The sequence below is a fragment of the Mandrillus leucophaeus genome, unplaced genomic scaffold (genome assembly GCF_000951045.1).
Source record: "Mandrillus leucophaeus isolate KB7577 unplaced genomic scaffold, Mleu.le_1.0 Scaffold148, whole genome shotgun sequence".
Lineage (NCBI taxonomy): Eukaryota > Metazoa > Chordata > Mammalia > Primates > Cercopithecidae > Mandrillus > Mandrillus leucophaeus.
The window spans coordinates 1,406,192-1,420,447 of NW_012101454.1; the positions used below are offsets into that span (position 1 = coordinate 1,406,192).

Sequence of the window (14,256 nt, forward strand, 5' to 3'; positions counted from 1 at the left end):
GGTTGATGGGTGCTGACGAGTTGATGGGTGCAGCACACCAACATGGCACAAGTATACATATGTAACAAACCTGTATGTTATGCACATGTACCCTAGAACTTAAAGTATAATAATAATAATAATAAATAAACAAATAAATAAATAAATTCGTAGAGACACATGAACCACAGGGATCTCAATAAAAATTACTGAAGTTGAAAAAAATAACAACAATCTATTCTTATGGATTAATGCATAGTATATCCTTGTTTTAATTTGCATTTGCTTAATTTTTAATAATGCTGAGCATCTCTACATCATTTATTGGACATTAGTATTTCTTCTTTGTTCAATTCTCAATTTCCTTTACCTACTTATACACGCAATTGTTTGAGTTGATAAAGCCCTTTATAAATTAGGAATATTCATGTTTCATCTAAATATTTGGTCATATTTTCTCCTAATCTGTGACTTATAACTTCATTATGGTATATTTTAGTGCTTAGAAATTTTTAGCCTTCGTTTTTAATCAAATTATTTATTTCCTTTAGAACTTCTAGGATCTGTGAATTTCTTTCTAACCTGTTAGCTAAATTGTCCCAAATTTTCTTTTGGCATTCTTTATATATATATTTATTTTTGTTCTGAATTGTATTTTTCTTCGTGATATAAGTAGAAATCTTTTTCCGGTAGATATCTAATTCTTTTCATAATTTATTAAATAGACCACTCTAACTAATTTGAATAGAAAAGAAGAGGAGTGGAACAGAATAGAATATAAAAATGAATGTATCCCAGAGCTCAAACTACATTGCCTTAATAAGTGAAGTTTTATTATGTGTTTTGATATCCACTAGGGCCTGATTCTACCCTTACTCTTTTTCAAACTGCTTGTTAGTTTCCATGAAAAATGTAGGTAGGATTTTATTTTTTATTGCCCTGAATTCATAAATTAACTTAGGGTAAACTGGTATTTGCAGTTATTTAGGAATGTAGATGTCTTCATAATATTAAGGATTTTAATCCTGGAAAATAATATGGCATTGCACTTTCTTCAGGGCTTTTTGTACTCATCACTTAGTTTTATATAGAGAAAAATTCTTTTACATTTATGGCTGGTAATTACTAAGTATTATTTTGATCATTTTGTTGTATTTTCTAAATTGTTTTTGTATATAGGTATTGAGTTTTAAAAGTTATATCACTTTACTGAACTCTTATTAGTTCTAGTAGTTTTTCTGTTAAAGCTGTTGGATTTTCCAAGTAATCAATTGTTTAATCTACAAATAACGACTTCTGGCTTTTCTTTTTCAATAATTTGCAGCGTTTTCTGCATGCCTACTTAATTTATGAGTAAGCTGAAGATGAAGAGTATATTACATTATTTATTTCCTTTTTTTTTTTGAGACGGAGTCTCGCTCTGTCACCCATGCTGGAGTGCGGTGGCCGGATCTCAGCTTACTGCAAGCTCCGCCTCCCAGATTCACGTAATTCTCCTGCCTCAGCCTCCCTAGTAGCTGGGACTACAGGCGCCTGCCACCACGCCTGGCTAATTTTTTGTATTTTTAGTAGAGATGGGGTTTCACTGTGTTAGCTAGGACGGTCTCGATCTCCTGACCTCATGATCTGTCCACCTCAGCCTCCTAAACTGCTGAGATTAAAGAATGAAATGGTGGCATAGTCATCTCATTGCTAGATGTCTCAAAAATTATACACAGTATCATTTTCCAATATGCAGTCCTACTGTTTTAGGTTTGTTTTATTTAATTTCAGAATACCCTCAAAGGAACTTTATAAACTAGCCCGAATAGGAAAGAACATTTTGATATCAGAGTGTTTGGATTCCTGGAAAAAAAAAAAGTGGGGAAGGAGTTATTTATTTGAAACAGTTCTTTCATACTTACTTTATATATAGGCACACACATACATGTTTATTTACTTACTAGTACTAGTGAAATTGAGCAATGTTCCAGAATGAATACTATTTAAACCACTGTTTTGCAGTCATAAACCTGGACCTATTAGCAGAAGTAGAGAAGTGATAAATATTAATGAATAATTTCCAGTTATATCTGCCAGTGATTTCCAGGACGCATGAGACCCAGGCCTAGCTAACTCTTATTTTATGTGTAAAGCTTGCTCCTATAGGCATTTTCCATTGCAGTATACTCAACTATCAATGTTTTCCAAAAAACTATAGATATGTATATGTATGTGTATATATATTTTGGTCTAGGGTCTTATATTTGAAATATACATTCCTTCTCTTCCGCACTCAAATATGTGAATTTCTGTTTATTCTTCAAGACTCGGGTCAAGTATCTTTGCCTTCACAAAATTCTTTACTTTCTCAGGAAAATTAAAAAAAAATAGTTGGTATATTCTACTTTTATATCTGTTACCACATTTTGAATTGTAAGCTACTAGAAACTATTCCTTCTCCAGTGCCTAGCATGATGTCAAGCATGAGTTTAGAACTCTAAAATATTGTTGAATGAAGAAATGTGAATAATCAATTACTAAAAAATATAAAAGGAAGTGAAAGATCAAAAGGGCTAAGAGAAAGTTATAAGTATGACAATTTGAAAAGAATATTAGGCCAGGTGTAGGGGCTTAAGCTGGTAATCCCAGCACTTTGGGAGGCCAAGATAGGAGGATTGCTTGAGCCTGGGAATTCAAGACCAGCCTGGGCAATATAGTGAGACCTCGCCTCTACAAAAAAATTTTAAAATTTAGCTGAGTATGATGGCATGTGCCTCTAATCCTAGCTACTCAGGAGGCTACAGTAGGAGAATTACTTGAGCCCAAAAAGCAGAAGCTACAGTGAACCTACCACTGCACTCCAGCTTGGAGTGCAGAGCAAGACCCTGTCTCAATAAAAAAAAAAAAGAAAAAAAGAAGAAAAGAAAAAGAGAAATATTAGCATGGGAAACATGCTAATATTTATGAAATATTGTGAAAAGAGAAATAAAAGTACCAACCCCATACTATGGAAATGTGCATTTTGATGCAATAAGGTTGACTATGGTGGAGAAACATGATAGAGACCAAATAGGGATCCAAGTGGCACGAGGCTATGAAAACATGTTGAAAGTCAGGAAGAAAAACAGTACCCACTCAGGTACAAATCCTACAAATGACACTATTTTGAAAAGCGTATACCATTAGGAGCCACATTACATCTGCTCCTATATATGCATATGTATTCTTGGTTTATAAGTTACCATATATAGAATACAGGAATTACTTGTTTTCCAATAATATAATGTAAAGTGTCCATAGACCAGCAGGGCCAGCTTTGTAGGAAATAGACATAATTTCTTTAATCTTTGGCCTTCTGTTCTGCCTTCTGTTTTTACTGTATCTTTTTATAAATATTATTTTAAAGGCTAATCCTAGACTGTACGATTTTTGGGAGGACACAGTTTCTTTAGACACAGTTTAGATGCATAATAATTATTGAATTTAATTGAAAATGCCAGTGTTTGTTATGTATAATAATTGGACTTGATTAATTATACATGTATTTCTTTCATATATTTCTTCCTGTATTAAGAGAGGGGTTGGACAACTACTTCAGTTCCTTTTAAGATAAACATTTCAGCAGAAATAAGGACAATCAAGTTTCTTATGGCTATATCTGAAGGCCACATTTAGTTGTCTTTTAAATGATGTAGGTAAGAAATAAACAGCTGTCAATATCCTGTTTGCCGTACAGCCCTTGAGCGATATTTTCATAATAATTTCATAGAAAGTTTCAATGATGATTTAACTTAAATGTATATGCAAGTAAAATGAGGGATGACAAACAAGAGCCCAGGACAGTGTTAGAATGGAGATCAGGTTCAGCGATCCTGTGATTGAGATAGCATGATAATACTGACACACTGCTACTTCAGGGCTAGAGGTTTAGTTTGGTTATTTGCTTAGGTAGCTTCAAGATGTTTTACCTTAGTTTTATTGGGAAACAGCAGAGCATTGCAGCTAATGTGGTATACTCTGATTCTATAAAAGACGATAAATATTGCTATTCACATAATGTGTTCTGTGGCTACTTTGTCTCTTAAAAGTGGTACTATCACTTATACATTTTAAAAATTAGTAAGTTACTTTTATACTGACTCATTTTTCCTTTTCTTAACATCCAATTGATTTTAAAGGCAAAACAGTTGTTTAGAAGAAATTCATCACGTGAATGTTTAAACTTACATAGTTTGGAATACTTGGCAGTTTCTTTTTTTCTATATTATCATCTTGTTGGCCTCTTACTACAGGTTTTCAACACATACTCCAATGAAGACTATGACAGGAGAAATGATGAAGTTGACCCTGTGGCTGCTTCAGCTGAGTATGAACTTGAAAAACGTGTAGAAAAGCTGGAACTTTTCCCAGTGGAACTAGAGAAAGGTTCGTGAGTGCTACAGTGTTAATATCATTATGTTGCTATGTTAATAATACAGAATTATTTTTGCAAAGTGTAGCCTTTTTTCTAAGGATTAGATAAAATTTTAATTCTCACAGAGGATCTTATATATTAAGTTTCAAAAACAGTTGATATGGATTCTGAGTAGATGGTGGATTGAAAGTTTTACTCCCAACTAAAACCCATCTATCTTAGCTGGCTGGGGTGGTGGTTAGGACCAGGGAGGTATGAGTGAGGCCTAATGCTTTGTTGGTATTCCTGGAAAGGGCTGCTAAAGCTGAGAGCCCAGAAGGGGCTGGTATATGAGAGCTTGGGGCAGATGGTTGTTTTCTTTTGTTTTGGTGGATAATTGGAAAATTATGGAGATTTTTAATGAAGGCAGTAGAATCCAAGGAAATTTTAATAGTAGTGCTACATCCTCTCCATCTCTTTAGCGGAGAAGGTTGAAAGAGAGCAGGGAGAAGAGGGAGCAGAAAGGCTTCCTTCTGATTTCTCTCCCTGGACTAACACCCTGCTGACTGTAGTTACTGCTGACCCATGGGATCAGAGATTGCTATGTAAGATGTAAGATGGGCACCCAAGAACTGAACTGTCACTCAGTGAACGGAGAAATAACACCTCTGAGAGATCTTTGAAAACAAAAGAGTAGAACAAACAGATGATAACTTGAATAACAAGAAAAAAAGAAACAAAAACCTACCCAAGGATATTCAAGCATGGTTTAAAAAAAGACATTTGCAAATGATGCCTCTAACAAAGGACTAATATTCAGAATCTATGAGGAACTCAAATACTCAACAACAACAACAACAACAAAAGAAACCCATTAATAAGTGGGCAAAGGACACGAACAGATATTTCTTAAAAGAAGACTTACAAGCAGCCAACAAACATGAAAAAACACTCCACATCACTAATCATCAGAGAAATGGAAATCAAAACCACAGTGAGACACCATCTCACACCAGTCAGAATGGCTATTATTAATAAGTCAAAAACAACAGATGTTGGTGAGGATGCAGAGAAGAGGAAATGCTTAGATACTGTTGGCGGAATGTAAATCAGTACAATCTCTGGAAAACAGTGTGGAGATTTCTCAAATAATTGAAAATAGAACTATCATTTGACCAAGCACTCCCACTACTGAATATCTACCCAAAGGAAAAGAAATGATATCAAAAAGAGACTTGTATGTTTAACAGAGCACTATTAAATGGAAATAGTCTTGGAAATAGCAAAGTCATGGAATCAACCTAAGTATTCATCAATAGATGACTGGATAAAGAAAATGGAGCATATATACACTATGGACTACTGTGCAGCTATAAGAAAGAATGAAATCATGTCTTTTGCAGCAACATGGTTGGAGCTGGAGGCCATTATCCCTACATGAAATAACTCAGAAACACAAAATTATTTGCTGCATGTTCTCACTTATGAGTGAGAGCTAAACAATGGGTACACATCAACATACAGAGCAGAGTAATACACACTGGGGACTCCAAAAGGTTACCAGGGTGGGAGGGGGATGGGGCTTGACAAATAACCACTTGTCGTACAATGTGAACTATTCATGTGAAGGTTACTCTAAAAGTCCAGACCTCACCACTATGCAATATATCCATATACCACACCTGCACATGCACTCTCCTGAATTTATAAAGATTTTTAAAAAGACATTATTGAGCAACTTAGCAACAAGAACAAATTACTTGATTTTGAAATGAAAAATTTCACCAGGAGAATTGAAAAGGTTAGTTGTTGTTGAGACTTAAGTTGGCAATCTAGAAGATGACGTTTAAGAGATGTTCCAAAAAGAATTCTCAAATGACAGAGCAAAAATCCAAGAAAAGTCATGAAAGAGCCCCAATATATAAGTTGTAGGCAACAGAAGGGGAAAATGACAATGGAGAAGGACAGACTAATAATAATCATACAAGAAAAATTTCTTGTCCTTAAAAAAAAAGATCTGAGGCATATATCAGGAAGAGCTTATCCATTTGTGAGTGAGAAGGCTGAATAACCCCAAACTGATCTCACACTTAGGCATAGCCTGGGAAAAAATCCTAATGTTCAAAGGCAAAGTGAAAAATCTTAAAAAATTCCAGACCAAAAAATACCCAAGCAAATAAACAAGCAAAGATACTTGCAAAGGCAAAATAATTAGACTAGCATCAGACTGCAACACTAGAAGCAGGGAGATGTAGAAATAATTTTACATGCCACTGAGGGTAAAAAGGATGGTGATCCAAGAATTCCATATCCATCCTGGTGAAAGAAAGACATCTGCTGCTATCTAAGGATTTAAAGAACACATTGCCTACATACTTTATATGAGTAGTTTACTGTCCAGTTTAGCAGGGAGGGAGGGAAACAAAGAGCAGCTTGTTCAAAACAGCAAAGGCAAGGAAAAAAGAGGTGAAAACTATTAAGTTTTAAACATACAATTGCTTAAATGAAAAAGTATGAAGAATACTAGTCATATTACATCAAACATTACTGATGGATTACTCCTGTTAAAAGACACTTTCATTTGGGGTTAAAGTGAATTAAAGAGTAGTGCTTACATTTTTCATACATTTTTAAATGTAAAAGCCATTCTTATTTCATGGGCCATACAAACACAACTGGGCCATCATATTACTTATTTTAGTATAGCAAAAAAACGAGAACAATCCAAATATTCATCAGTGGTAGAAAGGGTCTATAAATTGTAGCATACCTAGGCAATAAAATATTACTCAGCAGTGAAAATGGAGGTGCTACAGTTCATGCAGTAGTATGTATGATTCCTAACATGTTATCGAGGGAAAGTAAAAAATAGCAAACCACAGAAGAAGACATTTAGTGTAATATAATTGCATTTACTTACATTTCAAACCAAGAAAATTAAATAGCATATTGTTTTGGGATACACAAAAGAGTAGTTTTTAAAAAGTAGTATTAAAAAGTAGGGAATGATTAACACAATATTTAGTATAATGGTCACTGAGGAAAGAGTCAGGGAGGGATATATAGTGGGCTTTTATGATGTCAGTAATATTCTGTGTCTTTGTACATGGACATTTGTTTTATTTTTATTGTTTAAACGTAATGTTTTGTAGATAAATATTTGCTTAAACTCATTTGTATATTGCCATATTTCGTACAAAAAACTAAACTAGATAAATCAAACTAGAAGATAACCAAATCAAATACAATTATTGAAGATTTCAATATATTTCTTTCAGAACTGGACAAATTTATGGACAGAAAACAAAAATCAAGGAGTGGGTTAATACAATGAACTCTATTTCAAGCTGTATTTTAAGAGAAAAAGTTTTATCCTTTGGAAAAAATTTTAAAAGTTCCTTTAATATGAGAATTTGGAAATTACATAATACATTCCTAGGTAGATATTTGATTTAAGAGAAAATTAAAACTCATATCCCAAACCATCTTGGAAAGGATTAAACTTAAAAAGTCTGTAGCACACAGCAAAACCTTTACTCAGAAGAAAAGCTATATCCTTGATTTCTTTCTTTAAAATAAAAAAATTTAAAAAGTAAACAACGGACCTGTCTTAGAAATCAGAAAAAGTAAACCAAATAAACAAACTAGCAAAGAAGAGTAGTATATGTAAAAACAATATTAATAACATAGAAAGGAAAATCTAGTAAAACAAGGTAATAAAAATCCTTTTCATTGAATACATCTATAAAATATATCAATCATAATACTGAGTGGTGAAAATTGAAAGCAAATTTATGCAAACTAGGAATGGAAGACAAATATATAGTGTTACTAGAAAAGATCAGTCAGTCACTGCATTTCTTTCTCAAATGAGGTGTATGCCCAGAAATAATTTATGTCCTAACAAAATTTGAATTACCAGAATCAACTTTAGTAAAATAGACTAATTGCCATAGAAGAAACGAGAATGGCAACTAAAGATAAAACATTAAAATGTTGTCAGAACTGGATGATTCTATTGTACCTTTAAAGAACACATAAAACCAGTGTTATTTAAACTATTTTAGATCGTAGATGATGAAGGAAAACTCTTCATTTCGTTGAAATACCATATAAGTTTACACCCAAAACTAATGTACTACAAAAATGATTGCTGTGGTACAACTACAATTGTGAATATATATTTTAAAATTCTAAATGAAATAAAATATCAAATATAGAAATAGTTAAAGAGAAAAGGCCAGGTACGGTGGCTCATGCCTCTAATCCCAGCATTTTGGGAGGCCGAGGCGGACAGATCACGAAATCAGGAGGTTGAGACCATCCTGGCTAACACATGAAACCTCATCTCTACTAAAAATACAAAAAATTAGCCGGGCTTGGTGGCATGCACCTGTAGTCCCAGCTACTCAGGAGGTTGAAGCAGGAGAATCGCTTGAACCCGGGAGGTGGAGGTTGCAGTGAGCCGAGATCGTGCCATTGCACTCCAGCCTGGACGACAGAACGAGACTCTGTCTCAAAAAAAAAAAAAAAAAAGAAAGACTCATTAAGATCAAATGGGGTTTTAGATACAAGGATCCAGAATGGTTCATTATTCAGAGATTTATCCACATAAAATTTAAAGGAAAAGCCCTTAAATTTTTAAAATTTCATGTTAAATTGATATGAAAAGATGTCAATTTGGTAACATTTACCACTTGAAAGACTCTGTAAATTAGCACGTGATGGAAGCTGCCTAAATTTATGCAAACTGTCAATCTGCAATACAAACAATTCTATTTCTAAATTGAGTAAACACTAAAGATATTTTAATTAAAACCAGAAATCAAATTTGTAATGCCCTTTAAATGAAATGACCAGTATAAATAACAGCAAATAAAAGATGAAAAGCATCACCTTTTGCTGATATATTCATATCCATATATATCTAGAAAACCAAACTGATTCTAATTTAAAATATTAAATTTGGTAAAATAATTTGTGAAGGAAGAGGTTACATCCAAGATATGTATACAAATCATTTTTTTCTATGTAATCACATTAAGAATTTAGAAATGAAAATGGGAAAAATATTTCATTTGCAGTAGCACCAAAACAACAACATATTTATTACTAAGAAAAACATGGAATTTATCTAAATAAAGTAGTAACATCTTTTTGAAAGACATTTCAATTTGAAAGCAAATTGTAAGACAAACCATATTCTTGGATGAGAAGACTCCAAATAGAACTGCCAACAAAGTTGGGTTGGGAGAGGAGAATTGCAAAAAACAGTATTAAAGTTTTTTGGTAAAATTTAAGTCTGGAGAAATACAGACTTAAGTATGAAAAAGAATATGAATGACTTAATTTACCACATATCTAAATACAATGTAAAGCTTTTGTAATCAGAACAAATTGTATTCAAATGGCAGTTGATTACTGGAACAAAATAGAAAATCCAGAAAAAGATGTTAGTATGTGTGAGAATTTAATATATGACACCCATGATATTTCAGCTTAGAAGTAATTGTGTGCTTTATAAATTGTTCTTGCATAACTGAGCATCTATCTGGAAGAGTCTAAAGTTGGACACCTTCATTATAGCATAGGTAAAAATAAATAACTCTACATGGGTTAAATAATAACATATTGAAGATGTCATAAAGAAAATTCACATGACTGCATGTATCATCTAGGCTTGTGGCAGAAGAGGCTTACCCAAAATGGGAAACCAGAAGTTAGAAAATAAGCTTTGGGCTCCATAGTATGACAATAGTGTCTTCCACAATGACATAGTTCCACTGGCTTTGCCATCATTTTATGGCTGTTTTGCCTTAGTGCTTTGCCTGTCCCTAGGAATGTATAGAGAGGAAGACAGGGTGCAGCTAGGTTCTTGATGGGGCAGCCACAGGAGTAATAAGTGGCCTTTAAGGATGAGGCTCCAGACTTCACTCATCTTAGAGAAAGCTGTACATAAATAAGATGCTGGAGAACATCAGTCTTCTGGTCTCTGTGCGTTGATTGTGCTCTTTGTTGTATTGCCCTTCAGTCATCACGTTGTCCTTGTAGGTAATTTGCATTAGAATTGAGGATGGCTTAAGTTAATATTGCTTTTTCTGCAACTGGATTTTCAGCTCTGCAGATCTTAGTAATTTTCCAGTTAAAAGCAATGAGAGGAGCAATGGAAGGAAGAAAGAGAATTCTACCAAGACGTGAGTCGAGGCAGAGAAAATGGATTTAGAAACCAAGCAGTAATTTTCACTCAAGATAGTTGCAGGAAGAAATTATTTAATGGTGTGACAGTATGGAGAGTTCACATTTGAGAGGAGCCCTTTGTACAGTAGTGAGTATGGGAAAGTTTGACTCACAGCTCTACGTTGGTTTGACATGTGATAAGTTATAATGAAGAGAAACCCTGTGAGTATAATGAAAGTGAGCAAGAATTCAGCAAGAATACCAATACATATATACACCAGAGATTTCATACAGGAGAGAAATTCTGTGGTATTTTTCAGCGTGGGAGAGGCTACTTTGATCGTCTCTTAAACAACACAAGAACAATACACTGAGGGGAAAAACGTACGTGGATGTAAACACTATGGGAAGGCTTTCAGCAATCATTCATCCTTCATCAGTGTGAAAAAAAATTCATTTTCTTGAGAAACCCTATGAATGTGATGAATGTGAATAAGAATTCAGCCATCTGCTAACCTTATACACAGAAGAGAATTCATGGTGGGAGAGAGGAAAACCCTATGCATGTAACCAGTGTGGGAGAGCCTTCAACACACATCTAACCTTCATGTACACAAGAAATCTCATTCTGTGGAGAAATTTTAAAACTATAATGAATGTAGAAAAGTCTTTAACAAGATAAATCCTCTTGATGAAATCAGTCTTTATACCAGAGAAACAATTTGAATAAATAGGAGAAATCACATGTATATAAACATTCTAAATGTAATGGATGAGGAAAGTCTTCAGAGATTATTTATGTTAGTCAACATTAAAGTTTTCACACTAAAGAGATACCTATGCCTAGAATCAATGTGGAAGTGCCTTCAGCAGGGGTTTGCATGAGGAAGCTCATCCAGGGGAAACACTGTACAGATTCCTTTAGCATACAGCTGAGCAAACAAATCACACTTTTGCCAAGTGACATCTTTTAAAACGTATATAGAATAAAAATGTAAGATTGTCAGGTGTACTTGGAAATACTTCAGGCATAAGCTGGTGGTAAGTAATAATGTATGAGATGAACCTTCATCCAAAGAATACTAATTACAAGAATCCTGACTGGGTATGGTGGCTCATATCCATAATCCCAACACTTTGGGAGGCTGAGGCAGGAGATTGCTTGAGCCCAGGAGTTTGAGACCAGCCTGGGCAACATGATGAAACCCTGTCTGTACAAAAAAAAAATACAAAAAATTACCCAGATGTGATGGCACATGCATATAGTCCCAGCATCTTGGAGGCTGAGATGGGAGATCACCAGAACCCAGGAGGTTGAGGCTGCAGTGAGCCATGATGACATCACTGCACTCCAGCCTGATCAACAGAGTGAGGCCTTGTCTCAGAAAAAAAAAGAAAAGAAAGAAAAAAAGAAAAAATACTTAAGAAAGTAAAGGTTATTGCTGAAAAGTCTTTTAAAAGTGTCATTCTGTTGAGTATATGGACCAGTATTTCTTTAATAATCCAGTGCTGTTGATTAATTAGTATTTTTATGCTACTAGTAAAGCATGATTACAAAGACTTGAGACTATCAGAAAATAACCTTGAACTTTAACTAAAACATGTGGCACACCATATAGTGTACCTTTTATATATTCACAGAAAGGACAAATGGAAATATGGATAAACACGTGATTTGTAAGTGAATTTAAAAAAAAAAAAAAAAAAAAAACTGTTACACAGTATTGTTCACAGGACCAGTAAAATGGAAACAAAAGTGAGTACCTATGAATACAGAATGTTTGGATACATGATGATGCCATCTCACCATGAAATATTATTCAGTCATTAGAAATAATTTAGAGCTATGAACATTGAGGACATTGATATCCATGACATATCTTTTTTTATTTTTTATTTTTTTGTCTTTTTTTTAGACAGGGTCTCGCTGTGTTGCCCATGGTGGAGCGCAGTGGCATGATCTCAGCTCACTGCAACCTCTGCCTCCCAGGCTCAGGTGATCCTCCCACCTCAGTCCCCAAACAACTGGGACTACAGGTGCACCCCACCATGCCCAGCTAAGTTTTCTATTTGTAGTAGAGACAGGGTTTCACCATGTTGCCCAGGCTGGTCTTGAACTCCTGGGCTCAAGGGATCCTCCCACCTCAGCCTCCCAAAGTGATGGGATTACAGACGTGAGCCACTGTGCCCAGATGCTTCATTGGTTTTTAAAAAGTAAGCTGTAAAGAGAAGTAGTTATAATCTCACTTGTGTAAGCAAATAACAAGGAAAAACAAGCTATATATACACACACACACACACGTATATATATTATATACACACGCACATTCATATATGTCTAAGTGAATGTATGGATGTATTATAGTTGTTGATGAGTATATATTCTTGGGTATAGAAGCACAGAGGAAAGTACTCAAATACACATACTATCTTATTTATTTATTTTTTTTTTGAGACAGAGTCTCTATTACCCAGGCTGGAGTGCAATGGCACGATCTTGGCTCACTGCAACCTCCGCCTCCTGGGTTCAAACAATTCTCTTGCCTCAGCCTCCAGAGTAGCTGGGACTACAGGTGCCTGCCACCACACCCAGCTAACTTTTTGTATTTTTAGTAGAGGCAGGCTTTCACCATGTTGCCCAGGCTGGTCTTGAACTCCTGGCCTCAAGCCATCCACCTGCCTCAGCCTCCCAAAGTTCTGGGATTACCGACGTAAGCCACTGCACCCAGCCACATGTGCTATCTTATTAACATGAATAAACAAGTAAAGAAGAAAAGACCATATAAATGAAGGAGGAATTCCAGATATGTTATGATCACATTTATTTAAAATTACATGTTTGAATGTGTGTACTCTTACGCCTAAAATAATTCATTGCATTATTTAGAGAATCTAAGTTTTAAGGCAGAGTGACTATTCAATAACAAAGTTGTTACCTTTTCTTGAGACCACAATGCATTACCAACAGTAGTAGTAAAATGATGCTAAATGCATGGGCCTTTTGGAGGCTCTCATTAGATACCCTTACTGCCTACCTTAGAATTGCAGACTAGTGTAAAACTTAGGTTGTTTCACCTCCCCGCTTTTTTTCTTTTTAATAGATGAGGATGGTCTTGGTATAAGTATTATTGGAATGGGTGTTGGAGCAGATGCTGGACTTGAAAAGCTGGGAATATTCGTCAAGACGGTAACAGAAGGTGGTGCTGCTCAACGGGATGGCAGGTAAATTAAGGACTGTTGTTAACTTAAAATCTTTAGGGAACTTTCCTGTAAGTTTCTTTCAGTTGTAGCTTTTTGCTTTTGTTTGTTGATTTTTTAGGACAGAATTTCAGGTTTCTCAGATATGAGAAATCTTAAAACACTTAAATTATTTTCTGATATGCAGGCAAAATATCTGCTTTCTTTAATTTATATTAGGTAAATGAGTGGGTAGATCTATCAGTCTAATCCTGTCTTTATCCATTCATCTATCTGGTGGGAAGTGGGCAGAAACATGGGTGTATATAGTTGAGAATGTGTACTATGGAGGTCAGCACATAGTTTCACTTCAGAAATATTGAAAGAAATGATAATAGTTCTGGCATCTTAAAAAATGACACAGGTATATGGTAAGTTAGGGACTTTAATTCTGTATTGTTGGTAAATCTGAAGGTCAGTGTTTCTCCAAATACATTTATGTAAAAACACAGATTCTTGAGTACACCTAAACCAGTAGAATTAAAATC

The 14,256-nt window shown here is 34.7% G+C and overlaps 1 protein-coding gene across 2 annotated transcripts in view; it reads left to right on the forward strand.

The window, feature by feature from the left end:
- Positions 1-14,256, forward strand: part of PPP1R9A (protein phosphatase 1, regulatory subunit 9A) — a 405,188-nt gene that overhangs the window by 213,379 nt on the left and 177,553 nt on the right. For both annotated transcript variants that reach the window (XM_011974681.1, XM_011974682.1), the window contains exons 3-4: positions 4,254-4,386; positions 13,633-13,753. In XM_011974681.1, the coding sequence (XP_011830071.1) occupies positions 4,254-4,386; positions 13,633-13,753 (254 nt within the window). The remainder of the gene's footprint in view (positions 1-4,253; positions 4,387-13,632; positions 13,754-14,256) is intronic.